General features: G+C 33.4%; 1 protein-coding gene across 1 annotated transcript; it reads left to right on the top strand.

Moving 5' to 3' along the window:
• The first annotated feature begins 4,790 nt into the window (after positions 1 to 4,790).
• LOC134660009 (facilitated trehalose transporter Tret1-like) lies at positions 4,791 to 19,083 on the top strand. The gene is made up of 8 exons (XM_063515710.1): positions 4,791 to 4,917; positions 14,565 to 14,794; positions 15,560 to 15,730; positions 16,309 to 16,461; positions 16,884 to 17,016; positions 17,540 to 17,757; positions 18,034 to 18,225; positions 18,849 to 19,083. The coding sequence occupies exons 1-8, from the start codon at positions 4,851 to 4,853 to the stop codon at positions 19,071 to 19,073; spliced, it is 1,389 nt and encodes a 462-aa protein (XP_063371780.1). The 5' UTR covers positions 4,791 to 4,850; the 3' UTR covers positions 19,074 to 19,083.
• Positions 19,084 to 21,647: the final 2,564 nt, after the last annotated feature.

The raw sequence follows: 21,647 nt of genomic DNA, 5'->3' as shown, positions 1-21,647 counted from the left end.
CTTCAAAATTACCCGCGCAAATGACATTTTGTAAAGTCATTATCCGTGTACATGTGCTACTGTAAGGAGCAATGATTTGTTCTTTAGAAGGCGAAAGGAGGTAGTTAATGTGGAAAACGTCTCTTCAGTTTTGCTTTAAGGGGCCCACTGATTACCAGTCCGCCTGACGATATCGGTCTGTCAGTTGTTGGGAACTGTCAACTTTTTGTTCTAACTGACAGGCCGATATCGTCCGTCAGACTTTAAAGCAGTGGGTAAAGAAACATAAATGGATAAGAAAGGCATTTTTCAGTTTTCACAAATTATAGCCCCAAATATGGCGCTACCTACTGCATCGGGTAAAGTGCGAAAAAACCTTAAAAATTTAAAACCTTTTTTCATAATTTGAAGCCAATTCGTTTGGTCCTGAGTGTTTGTTCTCATAAAAATAATTTATGAACCTGCTCCAAAGTGCTATAAATCAAATAAGGTGGAACAGTTCAGCCATTTAGTTCGATTTTTAAAGTAAAATTTACAAGCCATTACAATTTTTATGTTCTTCTCGGGCTAAAGAATAAAATTGTCTATTAGTGTAGTGTAGATGTTGAATAAGGAGTATTACTGCAAGGTTTACTGCAAAGTTTTGCCGCCAGAGTGCAGCACTATCGACTTAAGTATACCATAGAGTAACTTATACATATTGTACCTTAAACTGTTTTTTGACAAATTTCACAGATACTTAATCAAATATGACATTGATACATCAAGGCGGTTTGTTTACAAAGGACCTGCCGGAAAACGCGAAATCGAAACTCAGCTATCTGCCTCTTTATCGCTCGAATATGCAAGAGTGATAGAGTGGTTAGAATGATAACAAAATTTCGAGTCTCTTCGTTTGCGGTAGACCCTTAGATTGTGACTTATTGTGAAAGCAGCGCCACCTACGCAGAGTTTCGCGTAATAATCCCTATTGAGAAAAAACAATTGAAACATAAGTGACCAATTGCATTATAGTCCGTGCGGAAAGAGAAGAGTCGTGGAATGTATGGGGCCCAATACAATCCACGACTCTTCTCTTTCCGCACAGACTCTAACTATGACTTGAATTTTTATTAAGAAGACTATCACTTCTCAAAATCTCCAACCCATCTTTATAAAAAATATTATTAAAGCAAAGGATTTTTTCTGAGTTTGTTGTCTCATTTATAAAAATATTTCGCCTTAACATTAAGTAATACAAATAAAAGTCTCATTAAGACAATAAATTTGAGTTAGTTTTGGACCATCGTTATGGGTGACTTTGGGTCATAGTTGGGTGACTTTGGACTGATAGTTGGGTGCTTTCATGGTAAGCACGTCTATCTATACAAAGTGTAAAAATATACTGGGGATCCGTTTAATATTCGGTATCGTGTACTGGTTAGCAACAAAAAGAAAAACAATTTTGGCCTTAGTATGGAGGGTTGGCCGACTTGGACGACCCTATGGAAAATATTTTTTGAGCGTCAAAAAGTTTGGTACCTACATAAATATTGTAAGAGCTATTGCTCTACTCGTATTAAGTACAGATATACATAGGTACTTAGATCAAAAACGTTTAATAAATCATAACTAACAGAACGAAATTAATAGATCAATTAAATATTTTTTATCATCAAATTTAATACTTTCGTCAAATCCAATACCAACACTTTGGAAATTTTCTTCCATCTTCAATCACAAATGCAAATATTATTAAAGTCAAGATAAGCAACAAGTTCTTTCTATTAATCGTAGTTTTGTTTCTAGTATATTTTTTAGGGTTCCGTAGCCAAATGGCAAAAAACGGAACCCTTATGGATTCGTCATGTCTGTCTGTCTGTCCGTGTATGTCACAGCCACTTTTTTCCGAAACTATAAGAACTATACTGTTGAAACTTGGTAAGTAGATGTATTCTGTGAACCGCATTAAGATTTTCACACAAAAATAGAAAAAAAAAACAATAAATTTTGGGGGTTCCCCATATTTAGAACTGAAACTCAAAATTATTATTTTTCTTCAAACCCATACGTGTGGGGTATCTATGAATAGGTCTAAAATAAGAGAATGATAAAACTAAAAAAAAATATGATGTACATTAATTACCACGCAATCTTCCACCGAAAATTGGTTTGAACGAGATCTAGTAAGTAGTTTTTTTTTTTATACGTCATAAATCACCTAAATACGGAACCCTTCATGGGCGAGTCCGACTCGCACTTGGCCGCTTTTATTAAATAAATTTCATATTAGAACTAGTAATAGAAGTAAGTAGCAAATGGAATCTTTAGGAAAATTAGTTTTTTTTTTAGTTAAATATAGTAACGTTTTTTATTTATTATTATATATTTTAATCTTGTTACGTATACAATTCCAAATATCAACAACAATACATTTAAGTAAATTTTTTGTCATTCATAAGAATTAACAAAGTTATTATACATTTCTCCTTTTGGAATTTTGAAGTCGGTAAAAAACACATTTTATAAAGATAACATTCGGATTTAGACAGCATAAGGATTACTACTGGATTGCTGCAGGAAATATCGTCTGTAGCATCATGCGTCCCTTTTGCACTTATATTACTTGTTAGAAAGAGACAGGCATAGTGACAGGCAATAAAACCGCGATAAGTAATGTCCTACAACCATACTCAGGCCCCTATTGGCCCTATTTCACCACGGCGACAGGTGCGACAATTCGACAAATGTCACTGTTGCAGACGTCACAGGCATCCATGGGCTACGGTTACCGCTAACCATCGGGCGGGCCGTATTCCTGATTTCCACCATCATTGTATTATTTAAAAAAACTTTACTATATCGGCATAAAACAGGTATTTCTTTTTCGAAGTTTATGATGATGATAATGACAATTGTCACACGATTTAATAGAACTTTCGGTAATTCTTGACAAGAAATGAGTTCTGTCTCGGAATTTCGTGACAATTGTTGTGTTTCTTGTGACAATTGTCATTAGCTTCGCAAAATAAGTAGGTACTTATTGTGTAAATGGTACTTGGCGATATAATGGATTTTTTTTTTAATAATATGTTGGTGGTAAACTAGCACACTGCCCGTCCGATGGTAAGCGGTTACCGTAGTCTATGGAGGCCTGTGACATCAGTAACAGTGATGTCGATAATTGTCGCACCTGTCACCGTGGTGAAATAGGGGCGGTCACCACAGAATACACAAGCACTCATGTCTATTGATGTTCGCTCGTTTAGCGGTCTGAATAACGTAAAAACAATCGTGCGTGAAAACACTAATGGCGAACATTTTTCTCCTTCAGGATGGTATTAGAGAAATAAATTGTTCCTAGACCGATTAGTTTACCTGGGTAAACTGTGTACGGCCATTTGTCAAATCAAAAATGTCACACACACGCTAACACCTCTTACAGTCAACATATTAAACATAAGTCATAAACTTTGCGAAAAACCAGGATAGAAGATTACTTTGACAGGGTTTGGCCTAACTTACAAGCGTTGGTATTAATTATCTTATGAGCATTGATGATGATGATCATTGGATTTTAGGCCCAAATGTGGCTTTTCAGCACAGAAGGGTCCTTATGCTTCAAGTGCAATAAGAACATTTTCATCTGAAATTCCAACAGAAATTCTGATAGAAAGGTTCTTATTGCACATGCAGATGGAAAGCCACAAATTAGCGTTTGAAGATACATTGATCCTTACATTTGCGCGTGTAGTATTAGGTAGGTAATATAATGTTAATGCCTTAGATACAAAAGGTCAAATATGAGCGTCTTACATTAGGAATGCAAATCCCCTTATAAGCCAATCAAATCAGATTTTTTTCGAAGAATTAATTCCCAACAAGCTGGAAATCGTTTTAATACCTTCAATTGGTCCTAAATGCGTGTAATCCGAGTTTGCTCCATCCCAGGATGGAGGTGTGTATAAATCATTGTTATCTTTCAGTTTTTTGCTTGTAAACCGAAAACGGTACGTCCGATGGAAAATTTGTTCTAATCATGATGAAAGTTGATATCTGAGGATCCGAAAGGTACCTTAACATGAATTCGTAGTCAAAGTTTGTAAAAAAGGCCGCCACTTTGAATCTTGTTTTTTGTATAATCATGTTAAAAAACCAAAAACACCTTTTTACCAGTGTCTTATCCACCAAACCTTGTGTGTAGTTGGTAAAACTAATGGTGGGTTCCTTCTACCTCAAGTGGTTTGGCAATCAAAGGAAAAAAATATCTCCTAAGGCTCCCAAAATGTATGCACACCTGATGTAATGGAGCAAACTCGGATTACACGCATTTAGGATCAAATGAAAGTATTAAAACGATTTCCAGCTTGCTGAATTAATTCCTCAAAATACTATTTTTGGATCTTATTTGACTGGCCTATTATTGCGTCAGGTTTATTGTTTCGTTGTGATCCTTATCTTTATTATATTTAAATCAAATAATTACACATACACATACACATAGTGACTGACACCTTGAAGGTGAATACAAACAACAGTATCTAGGCTAAAAATAGTTGCAACATTACATTTGTACCGTTACAAATCATTCCGTCGAATAATGTCGCCTTAATCAGAAGTTAATGTTTTCTAATAATTTCATTTTAAGGAATCAAGTAGGTAGTTAGAAATATATCGATATATTAAAATCAAGGCGCTCTGCCAGTGTTTGTGTGCTCAGTTGGCTAAACACAATAACAACCTGTCGTTTTCTGTATAGGTACTCAGTATTTATAGTGCACTAAGCACAATGACGTGCGAAGTGTAATAAATATAAATAAATAATATTTTCACGATAACTTTTGTTATTGTTTTTTTAGAAAGTGAAAACTAATAATTTTATATAATATAAAATGACAGGTAACGATAATAGTTCTAAAAAGGTTTCTGTGTATAAGCAATGGATTGTCGGTTTTATTGGTAAGTTTTGGACTCGCGCATTGAAGCTCCCTGAAATGTAACATTCAACATTTTTTTTTAATTAATGGGAAAATGGAAAAACTTCATCGCTTCGGGCAAGTTTCGAACTTGCGACCGTTTTAGGAACACTTAATTAGGTACGTAATCAAAAAAGTTATTCCATTTATCCTTTAATTTTAAATTTTGTAGTGCCTAGGTGAGGGTGGGGAGGGTCGATCCCTAGGGGACACTTGATAAACTTCATTTTTAATCAAACCAAACGAGATACATTTTTTTGCACTGGTAACACTCATTCATTCGTTCCTAACTTCACGTTCTGTCATGGCACTGTATCGGAAAAGTCAGTGGTTCAAAAATGGCGGACGGTGAAAGATTTTCTGCGTACTATATTCAATTTTCGGTAAGCTTTTACTGGATTTATTTTATAATATGAGATGGAAATGATGTTAGTGAGTGTGCTTATTTTATTTGTTGTTTATTGAAGTGATGATTAACTTGGATTACATTGATATACGCGAACACACGTTTCGAGTACGACACGTTTTATAATCTTACTATGTATGGGGAGACTTTGTCTTTTTCTTCAGGGGAGATATGATTCCGGGATCATGTCACCCCCAAAGCGATCAAGTATACATTGTAATAAATTTACTTACAAAATGATTCATAGAGCTATCATAAATATTTTCTTTTCTTTAGTAAATCATGCCGCAAAAGTACGACCAGAGAAACACTGATTTAAACTTTCAAGGTTTTTGACTCATTATTGTTTATTAAAACGGGATTTAATGGCGTATAATTCAGTTTTTAATTATACAACCGACTCCGAACTCCGAAAACGGAATTATCCTCGTGGCCTTTGAAAAGACTAACTAAAGTTGACATCAACATTTTACGAACTACCCGCACTTGGTCTTGTTTATCAAGTTAAACGTTTTACACACAGGGGATGTTACTCGGTCGACAAACAACACTTATAACGATATTTGGTTTTCAACCGGCGATATTTGTTTTTATGGATTAAATGCTATTTCAATGGCTTTCCGACCTTATGTACTATAGAACCGACGGTCCATAGAAAGGATTTTAGGATTATGCAGCTCAAACACCGTCCTCGAAGCGTGAGCAGTAAATTTCTAAACTTATTTATTATAGTCAGGGACCGGAACCGGTTACCTTAACCGGGGTTTTTCATAGGGTTATTTTAGAAGTGGTTATAAAAACCCCTACCATAACGGTAACCGTCTGATAAGGTAACACTTTGATTCGGTAACCGTATCAGATCGAGTTAACCCCTGTTACCGGTAACCGAAATAAAAACCCCGTCTATGCTGTTACCTCATAATAAGGTTTTGAACCAGTTCAAACGATTGTAAACTTTACGCAGACTTAAATTCAACTTATTATTGAATAACCGTGGTTGGCATGGGCGGTCTATGAAGCCTCCAGCACAAACAAGTTTTTTTGCCGGTAACTTCGCTTATTGTCAATTCAAACAATATTGCACTTTGAGTCCTTAAGCTAAAATTGAAAACAAGTGAGCGATTACAGTATTATTTTTAGAGCGACAGCCGCGGCGCAGCGCGGCCATTCCTTTGTTTATCTTTATACCTGTGTGTTCCTATTGTTTTTGTCAATTCTAGTTAAGAAATTTTTAGAAAAGGGGTTGCAAGTAAACAACATCCTATCCTAGTAATATCTGCTATTATTTAGATATATTTTATGCTACTTAGATTATTATTTTTATTTTCGGGTTCACACTTGATATGTACCTACAGATTAAAGACTGAATTAAAGAAAAATTTTCACCTAACTAGTAATTTTACTGGTACCTAGTTAGGTATAATTTATCTTAAGTGATTTAAAAAAAAACACTTTGTGATAAAGATACATGCGCTAGCGGATTGTGGTAGATATTTTACCATTGTTAACAAATGACATATGTACTAGTTATTATGAGCTTATTTTATAACATTTATATATATAGATAAGCAATTAAAGTCTATTTTTTATTCGGTAGACTAAAATGACATTTCATAGTATGAAATGAAATGACACATGATGTTCATACTACGAAATGTCATTTTAGTCTACCGAATAAAAAATTGACTTTAGTTTAAAATGTTTTCAGATGCGGTGAGTTGTATGAGCTAAGTCGTAATTTACCTTGTACCGCTTAATGCAGCGATCAGAAAATATATATCTATAGCAGTTATAAACTTATTTTAATACTACAAATCTTTCATTAATACCAGGGGGCTCAGCACGGTTCCATTTTTATCGACTATCACTATGCCCGTCACTTTCGCACTTACATACTTGTTAGAACGTGACAGGCATGGTGATAAACGATAAAAATGCGACCGTGCTACTAGGGCAGAATTCATTATACATATTCATTGGGTATCTATAACATTGGTAGGTGAAATAGTTTTGATTAAATTAAATAGATACATACATTACATACATACTTAGTAAGCAGTGTTGGGCATTCAAGAATAAAATCATTATTTAAATAAGAATTCCTAAGAATAAAATCATGTTGATTTTATTCCCGTCAAAATTATTCAAATAATTTTGATCGGAAATAATTCGTATGTGAAAAAATTGAATAAGAATAATCTCATTCTTAATCAAATAAATATAATCATGATTTTATATTCTAAATAATATTCCTGGATTAAACATGTAGTATGGGTGCCGTATAGGCGTTACGTATAGATAGAAGTAAATTAGACAAGAAACTATTATGTTTCTTGACTAATTTATACCTGATTTTATGCAATAAAATCTTACAAATTTAATTTACTGCCGCATAGTCTTGGTATTGGACGATACCCGTATTTATTTTAATGTGATAACTAAATCATCAGGTACAATTCAGCTGCTCTGAACGGATGGTGGATAGCGAAACTCTTCAATGGCTCACTGTGCCTAAATTAATGTAAAAAATAAAAAACCGGCCAAGTGCGAGTCTGACTCGCGCAGGAAGGGTTCCGCACCATTACGCAAAAACCAGTAAATAAATCACGTTTGTTGTATGGGAGCCCCACTTAGATATTTATTATATGCTGTTTTTAGTATTTGTTGTAATAGCAGCAACAGAAATTAATTATTTGTGAAAATTTCAACTGCCTAGCTATCACGGTTCATGAGATACAGCCTGGTGACAGACAGACGGATAGAGGAGTCTTAGTAATAGGGTCCCGTTTATACCCTTTGGGTACGGAACCCTAAAAAAGATGTTTCTAAAGGTAGGATAAGGAATGGCTTGATATGGTGTATTCCTATTTCTCCCCGCCGGGCACAGATGGGAATAGGCGCTTCAGTTAAATCATTCCCATATGTCCCCGCCTCATGTATCGCGGCGATCACGTTGGGCAGGAACAAATGGGTAAAATACTCATGATTTTTTTCTGTTTTCGAATTATGTTTATAATTCGTTTTTTTTTAGCATTAGAAAGAACTTGAAAGAAGGTAAGCGATTTTGACATGTCTTTTAATTGAAAAACACTTTTTAAAAACCATAACTATTACTTATGAAAGCAGAAGACTATAAAAGATCGTATTAGATTCATAATTGTTACATATTTACCGTAACTTATTTTTAAAATGTGCTTTTCAATTAAAAGAGACATCAAGATTGTTTTCTCCAATATGCTCGGAAATGTTCACCTTATTGTAGCAAAAATAGTACGGGAAGTTCTACGTTATTGTCAAACTCTAATTTAAAAAAATCAAACTATCGCTGTCCTGTTCTAGCGGACGGGAATGAAAAAAACACTACAGTAATGACTTATTACTGTAGTGTTTTTTACTTTTTAAAAATAAAAAACGCAAACAGCCAATTATTATAGCCGCGAGCCGCGTCTACACGACCCGATCAGCTATCATTTCAAACTATAGGATAGAGTGAGATAGTAAGATAAACGACCTTACTTGTCTCGTTCTTACAAGACCGTTGTGCTCGTGTATGATCGTGCAAATACTGCTTAATAAAATCAAAGATTATTTTTATATTTTTTTAAGGATCTCATCCGTGTACATAAACAGAGACAGAGAGAATCATACTATCTTTGTCTTACACTAGTACTAGCACCCAAAAGAAAAGGATGGGTATAGTTTTCCTGGTTCTTACTGACTGACAAATTGGTTTGACCAACTATATTGCACAATTATATTGAATGGTACTGAATGGCAGAATAAGTTTGTGCCCTTAACTTAAAAAAAAAATATTTTAGAGGGAAATTGTTTTTGACATTTTTGATGTGAAGGTTCGATTTGAGTGATGCTTGCTGCTTAAATAATTATTATTTTACCTTATTTCCTCGCATGTTTGGAGAAAAGCACTATATATGCCTCGGCAGGAATAGCAATTCGTGGATTCGTCTTCTTTGTCGGACTCCGCTTCGCGTCGTCCGACAAAATCGAAACTCATCCACGAATTGCCCTTTCCCGGCCTCTGCAATAATGTACTATTACCTTATTTCTAATGCTAAAAAAAAAACGAACTATAGTATGTGGTTTCAGTATCCGAGTTACTACCAAGACTTATGGTGTTTTTAAAAGCTCTTCTGATATTTAAAATTTGCATTTATTATTTAGACGGAAATTAACAGGTATATCGTTTGACACAACGCTTGCCGCACGTGTTTAGCAAATGCTGACAAAGAATTCACCACGCCACGACTTAATCCTATTGTTATTGCCAATGAGTAATGAATGACGGTCTCAAGTGCAAACACGCCTGCAACTTTCTGCAAATCTATTTAATTATAGTGATAAGCGTAGGACTCTTTTCTTACCTGCAGTAATTTACTATCTCATTCACTTTCCGTAGGTGTGAAAGAGATAGCATACGTAAGACCTCAAGGCTGGTAGGAATAATAAACAAAATACATACTTAATACGCAAAGAAATATACATTGAACCATCATAATTATAATTTCGCAGTTTACTTTCTATGTAGCTTCATTATAAAATTATCATCACCGTTTCGAAGGCTTCAAAAAATTCAAATCAATCCGACCATTGAAAAGAGGGGTGAAATTCATTTTACTATCTATATACATTGTACTACATATAATATGACGTATAATATGACCAAATAAATGCCATTTAACCTTGTTACCACTAACTCATGTATCTACAATTACATCAATTAGTCATGACACGGCAGAGTACTGATAACAATACTGTAGTGTAGTACAATAATAAGGCTTTATTGTTGTCACTATGACTCTCACCGCATTCTGCTTAATCCTAAATATCCTAATACAATAGAAAATACCACGACCTTTAAACATTCGGTGCACTTGCGTTGTAGCGCGTGCCAGCGGAGCGCAGCGTTTCGATTTAAATACGCATGTTGCTTCGCCTGTGTAGGTATATTTATTATCTTCATGTTATTAGGTACTAGGAAGTGCAAATAATTGACTTCATACATGAAAGATATTTTGCAGATTTTGTTCAATAGTCACCTTCAACAACACGAGAGTAATCTAGAGCAGAGTTGGGCAAAAAATAACTTGAATAAGAATAAAAACAGAAATTTCATTCTTATTCCAATCGATTTGAATAAGAATAATTCTTGCACTCGTTATTTTAGAATAAATAGAAAGTGTATAAATCATGACACTTTTATTTTAAATGAAAAAGACAAAACGGAATATTTATTCCAGATGTAGGATTATACTAAATAACGTTTTATTCAATTAGAATGTTATTCTGAATTAATTTAACTTTTGTAGTTACATACTAGAGTCAGACCGTGAAAAGTCTGCAGCGATTTTGATAGCCCACGCAGTGCAAGTGTCATTTTAAACGTCAAACTTCTATGAAATTATGACGTATAAATAACACTTACACTGCGTGGCCTATCAAATCTGCTGCAGACTTTTCTTGGTGCAACTCTACTACTTTTAATTTTGTAAGTTTCTAAAATAAATAAAACAAATAAAATAGATAAAATAAATGAAATAAAAAAAAAAACAAATAAATTATATTATTTACATCTATTTTATTAGTATTGCATTTTAGTTTTTATATAATATTATAAGTATTAGTTTAATTTTTAAGTAGGTTTATTTTAATTTTAGTTTAGGTTTTAAATTTTTAATTTATAGATTTCATAGTTAGTTGTAATGTTTTTTTATTATTACCTTTTAAGTTAAATAAATGAACTTTATCCTAATAAAATAAATAAGATAAATAAAATAAACAAAATAAATAAAATAAACAAAATAAATAAAATAAATAAAATAAACAAAATAAATAAATAAAATAAAATAAATAAAATAAATAAAATAAATAAAATAAATAAAATAAATAAAATAAATAAAATAAATAAAATAAATAAATAAAGTAAATAAAGTAAATAAAGTAAATAAAGTAAATAAAGTAAATAAAGTAAATAAAGTAAATAAAGTAAATAAAGTAAATAAAGTAAATAAAGTAAATAAAGTAAATAAAGTAAATAAAGTAAATAAAGTAAATAAAGTAAATAAAGTAAATAAAGTAAATAAAGTAAATAAAGTAAATAAAGTAAATAAAGTAAATAAAGTAAATAAAGTAAATAAAGTAAATAAAGTAAATAAAGTAAATAAAGTAAATAAAGTAAATAAAGTAAATAAAGTAAATAAAGTAAATAAAGTAAATAAAGTAAATAAAGTAAATCAAATACATAAAATAAAAAATAAAAAAAATAAACAAAATAATCAAAATTAATGACAAATAAAATAAATGAAATAAGTAAAATAAACAAAATAAAAAAATAGACAAAATAAGTAAAATAAACAAAAACATTAAAATAAACAAAAACATTAAAATATGCAAAATTAAAAAAAAATACAAAAATAACAAAATAAACTATTAGTTCTATTAATAAATTAACTTTTTCTTTTAGTAGGTATTTGACTGACGGCACATCACTAAATACGAATGTAGCAAACCAATAAGCAATAAGATAATAAAGGTTACCATAACTGAATAAAAACCGGTTAAAAACCCCTAACAAAAACCCTAACGCGATGGGGTTTTGAGATTAACTCGGTTAAAGGTTAAGGTTACCGTTTCAATAAGCTTACCGTTACAATCAGGTAACAGTATGATAGGGTTACCGAATGATACGGTTACCGAATTGATTGGGTTACCGAATGGATAGGATTAAGCGTAAAGAGGGGTTTTCCGGTCCTTGATTATAGTAAACAATAACGACCAGAGATGGGTAAAAAATTTAAAATTGCTGTAGGTATCTGACGCTAAAAATACCTTCATAATAACTTTAAAAAATTTAGCTTGTTACAAGAAATTTTATGTTAATAACTTAGATTTTTGTTTTTTTTTTTAACTTTTGTTTTGGTTCAAAAATTGATTCCCTATTTTATGTTGTTTTATGGATAATACGATTACCAGGGGTCGGACAAAAAGTGCGGATGACGTCAAACCACTTATAGGATGATTTCAAATAGTATTTTTGATTTTCATAAACAATTATCACTTATCATTTATCAACCTCTTTATTAAACGATATCGCCACTTGAAATGAGTAAGTACGTGTTTGACTGACACATTGTCAATCAGATGAACAATAAATTGACTTCGTTATTGTTTAGCTATTGTATCTTCACGATTATATTTAGCTAAAATGTATATTTACTAATGTATAAGAAAACGCTCTAAAATGTCATCTGTACTCGAATATTGTGGCAATTTTCCGTTTTTGGAGGTACGTGACAAACACGTATACTGCTCTTGCTGTAATCAAGATATACCAACGAAGAAATTTATTTTATTCACTACATCAACCTACCACCTGTATTATTAATTCCATGGATTTATTTACGATTATTTTGTTACTTCATTAATACTACTTTGTTACTACATGTCACACGGAAGTTTAAATACAAACTCAAACATCATCCTGTGTGCAAGATTACGTCATTTTTACGTCATCGGCTCTTTTTGTCCGACCCCTGACGATTACATTGTTTTTTTAAAGTATAAGAATATGGATTTATATGTGTTTGATATCTTCATATATGTATTAATTTTCTGTAGAGAAAGTGAATAAATTAATGTAGATACTACCCTCGAAATATGACATTGCCGCTTAAAATCTTTTTACCAAGTGTCCCCAAATCTGGAAGACTTGATCCCTTCGGCTTAGACATCTGATTACCGGAAATACAACTTCAAAGCATGGAAGATGCAATATATATATGTTTGCTGTGTATTTTACAAATTATAGATGCATTGCTAATAGCGATCCGAGTTATATAATCAATGAGAATCTGGTATGGGGAGACATGGTAAAAATCTGTTTACTATGTGTCCCAAGAATAAGGGTCACTTGATCCCCCTAGGATCAAGGCTCCCGACCAGGGGTAAACAAGTCTCCCTTACATAGGGGACACATGGTAAAAGTCAACAGTATGGGTTTTTATTAAATAATGGTATAATTTATTGCACAAATCTGTTCTAATTCAAACAATTAATGAAGAGATAAATTCTGAATCGTATGGTCTATAAAGTTTTTCAATACTACAAATAGTTAAGAAAATGTATGCTAAAAACAAAAGGGGTGATCAACCCTCCCCAGTTTCCCCTATCGGTGATAAACAGTGCACAGTGATCGTAAACTTTCCAGCAATTTTGGTGCAGCATTGTTGGTTAAAAGCATCTGTATGCCCTACTCTAGGTGGAATAGATAATTAGGGTTAATAACAGTAATATTAACCTTAACCAATCCTCTCCCTAGAAAAAAAATTGAAGAAAAGCCTTTATTTTTACTATGCTGCACCAAACTTGCTGGAAAATTAACGATCACTGGTAATAAAACAATAGATTAAATAACTAAGTTCACCCGTATTTAAAGATATTAACGGGTCGATATAAATTCCTTGTTGTTTTTACATTAGATCCGACTAAACTTTGTCGTTGAAATATTCGTACTTGTCCCCACAATTTGTCTTGTTGTTGTTTACATAGAAAAAGAGAGCGAAATACATTGGTTTAAATCCAACCTCAGTTACTGCAGGCCGATGTGTCTTTTGTTTTTGTTTTTAACAACAACATAAATATTACCGACGATATTTTTATAGTAAGCCCGACTATACAAATAAACCGTTATGGGGATATATCTAAAGGATAAATTACGCACCGCAAAATAAATACTTCTTTAACAAAAGCTTGTAAAATAAATTTAAAACTAATGACTGAAGATAAGTTTACTTACGAGTCCGCATAGCAACCTCGGTTCTCCATACAAACGTTACGCTCTCATTTTAAAACGACTAGCTAGATTGCTGAAACTTTGTAATTTCAATAGGATAACATATACATCTATGTATATGCCTGTAATTAGTTTATGTAGCTTCAGATTCCATAGTAAATAAAAATACAGTGATTTCAAGTGTTTCATACAAAATTTGTTTTTGTTCTATTTCCTTTGTTTTATAAGCTGGAGCTAAGTATATAAACTAATTACAGGCACAAATATACCTCATGACATATGTGCGTTTTATTACAACCCAACACGTAGTTTTAAAATGAGAACGAAACTCCGTTTGTATGGGAAGGTGAAATTCGGCCGACTTGCTGCGGACTCTTAAAAATCTTTTAAGAAGACACACGTTGTATATGTTCAGCATCGACAACCATGCTAACATACGGGATGCAAAGCGGCTGGGTGTCGCCTGCCATCACCGTGTTGCAGTCAGCGAGCAGCCCCGCTGGCTACCCCCTGTCCGACTACGACATCTCGTTAATCGCTAGTGGCATTAGTGTCCTAGCCACATTCACAGCGGTTATATACGGATACATATCGGACTCTATTGGTCGACGCTGGACATTGGTCGTTATAGTCATTCCACAGATTGTAAGTACAATTTTGTGATCATGCCCGCACCTAACTTACACCATAGATTTAAAATTTCCAGACATAAGAACTACATTCAAAATTACAGTTTGATAAAGGTCAACTCATTATTCGATACCCACCGTTTATTAAAGGGTCGAATATTTTAAAGGTTACTTTCCTAGTCATTACGTTTTCACGCCAAGTGCTACGGCTAGTATGGGATAAGACGTATAAAGTTGCCGTCAATTGAAGTTGCTAACAATGTAAACAAACCATTCAATGAAATATCCATATTCTATAACTTGTTCATTGTTTTATTGTTCAGGACACAGTTGTCGGTAAGTATTGATTGATTACCACACGGATTTAGCAGTTATTTGATAAGGGAAAATGGAAATCAAAGGCGTTTTAAATGCAAGGTTTGTTTACATTGTTCACAATTTCAACTGACGGAGACTTTAAGTACATTACCTATGTGTTGTCATTGCCAACTTAACGTGGTCGCAGTCTAGTTTTTTTTCTTTAGTATATTTAATCCATAGTGAATTAAAAGAAATTGATTAACCGAACGTCGAAACAAATAAAAGATTCACATATAATTTTGTGGTAAGAAAACTTTTAATTGTACGATTTTGGCAAATTGCGAGTCTCAGCACAGAATAAATAATAGTAGTCTCAGTTCGGAGCGAACTAGTACCTAGTTTAAGCTTGTCGTTTAAAAATGAGAACGTAACATCGATTGTATGGGTTCATGCCACTCTAAATTTGCCCATTTTTTTTCAGATATGTTTTGCATTGAAGCTTGTGTCAGCTCACCCTGTCTGCCTCATGGTGTCCCAGGCCCTGGCGGGCGTCGCCGGCGGAGGCGTGTTCACTGTCGCCCCTATATACATCAAGGAAATCGCACAGGACTCCTTGAGAGGCGTTCTGGGATCCTCCGGAATGTTTTTAGGGGTATACTCTTTTTATATATTAGACATTTTTGGTTCTTACACAATAATTCTCACGGTTCACGGTTCACGTATCTCCTGTATTCTACTACCGCAGTTTGGCAATGATTATAGTTATATATTTAAACCTTTGACACAACAGCTCTGTAAAGTGACCTAATGTTTTTTTGGAACCATTGACGCAGATTTCTAAACCAAAATATTCTTTTTCATCCGGCATTTCTTTTACCTTGTACCTTCCATTGTATTACCTATTAACTAGGTACTCAAAATGGTAACAGAGCTATAAACCTAGTCTTTTTATTCATTAAAATATTTTACAAGAATCAGTAAACTTTTCGTAATTAATGATTTCTTTTCTTAGTGATGAAAGATTATATCAAATTATTTTTCACATAGGAAGGGATCTGCTATTTGCCCGCACCATTTGAAAACACACCATCTGTCTACAAATAAGCTTTTTTGACAATAACGCTTTCGCTAGTCAATGATAATATTTTATTTTTAAGATCATTGCTTTTCTGCTCTTAAGTAAGTAACTTTATTCCATTTGCAACACGCCAACTTTCTTGAATTTTTCAGTTTCTCGGTCAGCTGATAATGTATGCAATGGGAGGATACATGAGCTATTACACTATACTCTGGATAGTAGTGTGGCTGCCTATTCTTAATTTAATCGTGCTATTTAAAATACCGGAAACACCAGCTTTCTTAATTAAAAAAGGAAAAGTTGAGGTAATGATTCTGAGGAATTTCAGTATTTTATTTTTAAATAAATAAAACTTCAAATGTGATTTCTCCATAGTAAAACCACAATTTAAGCGAACTTGAGTGTGTTTGGTAAAGACGGTCGCTTATACTCATAAAATTTCTTCATAATAACATTTTTGACATAAATGTATATGTATGTATAGCCGGCCATAATGATATTTTTTTATACCACGTTGTTGGCAAACAAGCATACGACCCGCCTGATGTTAAGAAGTCACCGTAGCCTAAGGATGCCTGCAACTCCCAGAGTTGCTACATGTGCGTTGCCGACCTTTTAAAAACCTGTAGATACACTCATTTTTTGAAGAACCCCATACTGTAGACCCTCAGGAAAACCTCGGCAGGGAGCTCATTCCACAGCGTTCTTACCATTTTTTTTTTCAAAGGAAGCCACAAAAGTGATGGCGTGGCTGAGAGGAGTGGAAGAAAATGACAAAGAACTGGAGAGAGACATTTCAATTGCCAAAAATGAAATAGCCACATACGAAAATTTACCAGCAGTATCATGGAAGACTATTTGTAAATATTGTTTATTTAATCTAACAGATATATCCAAAAGGTTGATTTGTGATAATCAGACGTGATCAGAAACAACAAGACACGAAGAAAAATTGCAAGATAGATAGCATGTTAGAAAATGTTCTTCCTTAGAGAATTACTTATTTATTGCTCAAAAGAAAAACTTATCGTACAAAATGTGGGCTTAATGCCAAAAGCATTATCTACCAGTCAACCTTAATTATTGATATAATCAGTTCCTAAATTGTTAAGAGAAATAACAACGCTATATTTCAATGTAATTGTTCAAAAAATATGACAATTAGGTTCTTACATAAAGTTTTCTCTGAATGTTAAATATGTATACCTAATATTCAACTTGGTTTATTAAATAATAAATGTTTGGTATCTGTACATAAACCTATTTAATCATATAGATATTTTGTTATCGAACTAGTATGTTAGCGCAGGCTTCGTCATGTTACAGAAAACTCACCCGCCTTAATATTATGTTTCTAGCATGTTTCATTTTTGTTTGTTGCAGTATCAAACAAGATATCAAGAAAAGCTCTTTGTTTATCTTTTCTTGCACTCACATTGCTGGACTTGGGAGGAAATTACGCGATCATAGCTTATGCTTCAGTAATTCTTAAAGACTCCGGAGTGACAATTTCTCCAGAATTGCAAGCATTGTCTTTCCCTGCCCTTTTGGCACTAGGATGTTTGTTATCAGTTTTCACCGTGGAAAAATTTGGAAGAAAGGTAGGTATTATTTCGTCAACCTGCAGTTGCATTACTGTTGTGGTATTACTGCTACGACTTTGCAGTGAGTGCTGACATTGTCAATTTCTTTGAAAAAATGAATGACGAATTGAACGTTCTACATAATGTCGGCATTAATGCGGTTACGAACGGCACTAAGAAGCTATAGTGTAGTAATGCCTCATCAGTAATGCTGCTGTAGTTGACATCAGAATGTCATCATTATCACCATTATAATCTTATTTGACTTGTGCATGATCGTAGTTTTCTTTTCAGCCTTTAATGATAACAAGTGCAATTTTAATCGGAGTACCTTTAGCGATATTAGGAACACTGCTTCTCATACAACAGAATGGAGGTTCCTTTCCGTCTTGGTTATCAGTTGTTTGTATAAGCGCATGCTTGTATGCGAGCGGACTGCTATATCCGATACCATATGTGGTCATGTCGGAAATTTTCAGCATAGAGGTAATTATGTTGATATTATTTTACTACACAGGTAATCTTTTGATCACAAAGATATCATCACCATAACGCCCGTAACTATTTATTAACATACTCGACGAAATGCGTCGTCGTTTTTAGGGTTCCGTACCCAAAGGGTAAAAACCCTATTACTAAGACTGCGCTGTCCGTCTGCGTGTCTCTGTCTGTCCATCTGTCTGTCCATCTGCCTGTCTGTCACCAGGCTGTAACTCATGAACTGTAGTAGACAGTTGTTACTATCCGACGACCATTGCGCCTGTTCAGCTGACGATGAGAAAGCGCCAAGCTAACTAAATATGTAGGTATTCTCAATAAACTTTGGAGCAGTCCAACTATGAACAAATCAAATTATTTTATGAAATATTTATTAAATTCTGTTTTTTGAGTAAGTATCACACTACTATAATTATATAAAGTATAAACTGAAATAGATGTCATACACTAAAGAAACTGGACCTGGACTGGACTTGGTCACTTTTTCTTTAGTGTATATGATATCTATTTTCAGTTTATAATTTTGGAGCAGTATTCAGATTTTACAATACAATTTATACCGCTCCAATAGGTAGTGCTCAGAGTCGATAATGTATTATGTATTGTTTCAGCTGAGAACAAAAGTACTTGGTGTTATCGTGACATCCGGTTGGCTGTTCTGCGCGTTACAGGCTGTCCTGTTCACACCAATATCCGAATATTTCGGGAGACATACTTTGTTCTTCGGTTTTGCCTGCGTAAACTTTATAGGAGCTGGTTTGGTGTATATAACAATGCCAGAAACGAAAGGGAAGACTGTGGAGCAGATTGAGAAAGAATTCGGAAGTAGAAAATAATGAGCGCCTTTAATTAGGAGTACCTATTATATCTTTTTAATAACAATGATTTCATCATCGTAATTTTTTTTAATTAGGTACCTTCCCAATTACTTCCTATTTAAGTATATAGAGTGGTGTATACTTTCTAGAATAAAAAATATTGAGTAGTAAATTAAATGTACATATAACATTTTCTGAAAGTAAAGAACATACACACTAGGCGTGTGTGTTTGAGAAGAATATGAAAAGAACTTATCAATCAGTTCTTAAGTCTTAGAAGAATGTTCATTTAAGGTACCTATCTAATAGTACTTCGATTGGTTTTCATATAAAGGATGATGACAATTTTGATTATGTATTTATGCACTCATAGTAGTTAGGTACTTATTAATTGGCGTAAGGCGTCATTGGAATGGCGTAAGTTCAATTAATAAAAACCCGAATGAAATAGATTGAATAAAGCCCAGATTAAAATCTTTTCTCAAATAACATTTGAACTCTATTTCATTTTATCCATTTTGAATAAAAAAATATTAATCAAGCAGCGGTGGCTACACAAATCGAAAATCATCTTAAAGAATCAATAAAAGTCCATCTAAACTAAAGTGCAATTTTAAAACTTTATCACTTCTTCATGTATTAAAAAAATATATTTAAAAGTGGTGATTTAAATTAAAATCTATTTAAGAACGTATTTAAAATAGAAAGCTTTTTGGTTGTAACGAATTTATTTTTCTCGTTGATATTTACCTATACATTTATTTAACCTTTTCAACGCTTTTCGTCCCATGCTAAAATGTGGCTTATACGCCAAATGGTTGCAATATGAAGAGCGAAAATAAACCTTATCTGTCAGCAGGAAAATTGCTTCGACAGCGTCCGTCATAGCCTTTTTAGTGGCTGTTAGCGTCATGGGCACGACAGCACTCGACCACTTTAGTGGCTCTTGGCGTTGAAAAGGTTAAACACATAGTTAAGGTAATAGATTAGTACTAAGTGTTCCAAATGATTAAATAAACATTTTTACTCAGCAATCTCTAAAATATTCTACAATAACTTTGTTATACCTTTCTATACAATTAAATGAAATTGAATTGAATCCAAGAGACCCTTCTAATTACTTTGATCGTTTGAAATACCTACACTTTGCTCCATTAACTAAGATAAAACGAGATTCACAGTTTTTTCTGGAACGATTAAAAGTTTTTATTAAATTACTACAGTAACAGGGCTAACACAATGTTGAACAAAATTGAAGAAAAATATATGAATATACCATGATGTTATTTCTTTAAATAACCTACGTATAAGATTTCTTAACAATAGGTAAATTTTACAAATCATCAAGTTACCCATCATTTTGATAACGGCAATCAAAAACGTATAATCAAAAAGACTCGTACTTTTGTATGGTGCATTATATTTATAAAATTGTATTTATTATAATATATTAGATCCCTGGCATTAAAATAGCTATACCTTTCTAAATTTATCCTTTGCGTACGAGAGTCGTAAAACAAGACGCAAACGCCTTAATGAAACAATGAAAAATCACAGTACACAGAAAAAAAAATATAACTAAGAAGTCAATAGACTTTTTCACACTTAATTACTTTAATCCGCTTTGTGGTACTTATAGTACACAGCCAACCACAAAATAACAATATTGCGATAAGATCCCTTCAAACAATGGTTTTCCACCAGATATAATTATGTACCTACGTCGAAAGTAATCATATTTCAAACCGTAATTTGGACAGACAGACTACATTATTTTTACATGTCGCAGATGGGGTGCAAAATATTTAATTATTTTATAACAACTATGGAAAGTTAACTGATTCTAAGAAAAAAAAAATCTAGTCGTGTAAAACACTGGAATGCGTCTAACCCACTTTGCCCACTTATCGCGCTTTCCTTTAAAAACGAAGCCAATAAATTACTGTACAACCGTTCTACAACATTTCGTGTCGATCCGCAACCGGCGCCGGGAGTTAGGTATCCCGGAGGAAATCCGACCGATCGAGTCATGGTCACTGAGTTTGTGAAGTAACTTCGACTTGTTTTAGGGCACATTACGGATAGGTTTAGCTCTGAAGTTTGAAAAGTGCTTCTGTTTTAAGACTGCGATGGAATCGAGAGTGAGGCAGCGTTACTGGTACAGCATAGATGTGCAGCATTGATGCGGACTTCATTGCTATACAGAAATAGCAATGCTATACAAATTGCAGTGCTGCCACGACTAAAAGATTATTTTAGCAAGAAATTCATATTAAATTTAAGGTTCCCAGCAGCTGCCAGCAGTGCAGTGTAGTGTAAACGTGATAGCAGCAACGTTGCTACTTTCTCAATCTAATATTTTTGATTCAACTATTATGGTTACAGTACCTACTGTCTTATTGTATCTATTTTTCTTTCATAACTAATCAAAAAGTAATTTTGTTCTTAAACGAATACTTAACGCATAGACAGATAGTCCCCATACGGCTGACCTGTCAAAAGTGAAGCCGAAACTCGATGGATGTGTGCGTGCGAGGCTCGTGTTTTACGCTCAGCAACACACACATATATACAAAAACGTGTTGCCAGTAT

This window comes from Cydia amplana, chromosome 2 (genome assembly GCF_948474715.1).
Source record: "Cydia amplana chromosome 2, ilCydAmpl1.1, whole genome shotgun sequence".
In the NCBI taxonomy this organism is placed as follows: Eukaryota; Metazoa; Arthropoda; class Insecta; order Lepidoptera; family Tortricidae; genus Cydia; species Cydia amplana.
The sequence above is the reverse complement of the archived record's forward strand: the minus strand, read 5'-3'. Positions and strand labels throughout refer to the sequence as shown.

Bases quoted from the DNA above. Each gene is read 5' to 3' on its own strand.
- LOC134660009 (XM_063515710.1), top strand. From the start codon at position 4,851: ATGACAGGTAACGATAATAGTTCTAAAAAGGTTTCTGTGTATAAGCAA. The intron at 16,462-16,883 runs GTAATGATTCTG...TTTTTTTCAAAG, and splicing joins TTAAAAAAGGAAAAGTTGAG to GAAGCCACAAAAGTGATGGC. The intron at 17,017-17,539 runs GTAAATATTGTT...TGTTTGTTGCAG, and splicing joins AGTATCATGGAAGACTATTT to TATCAAACAAGATATCAAGA.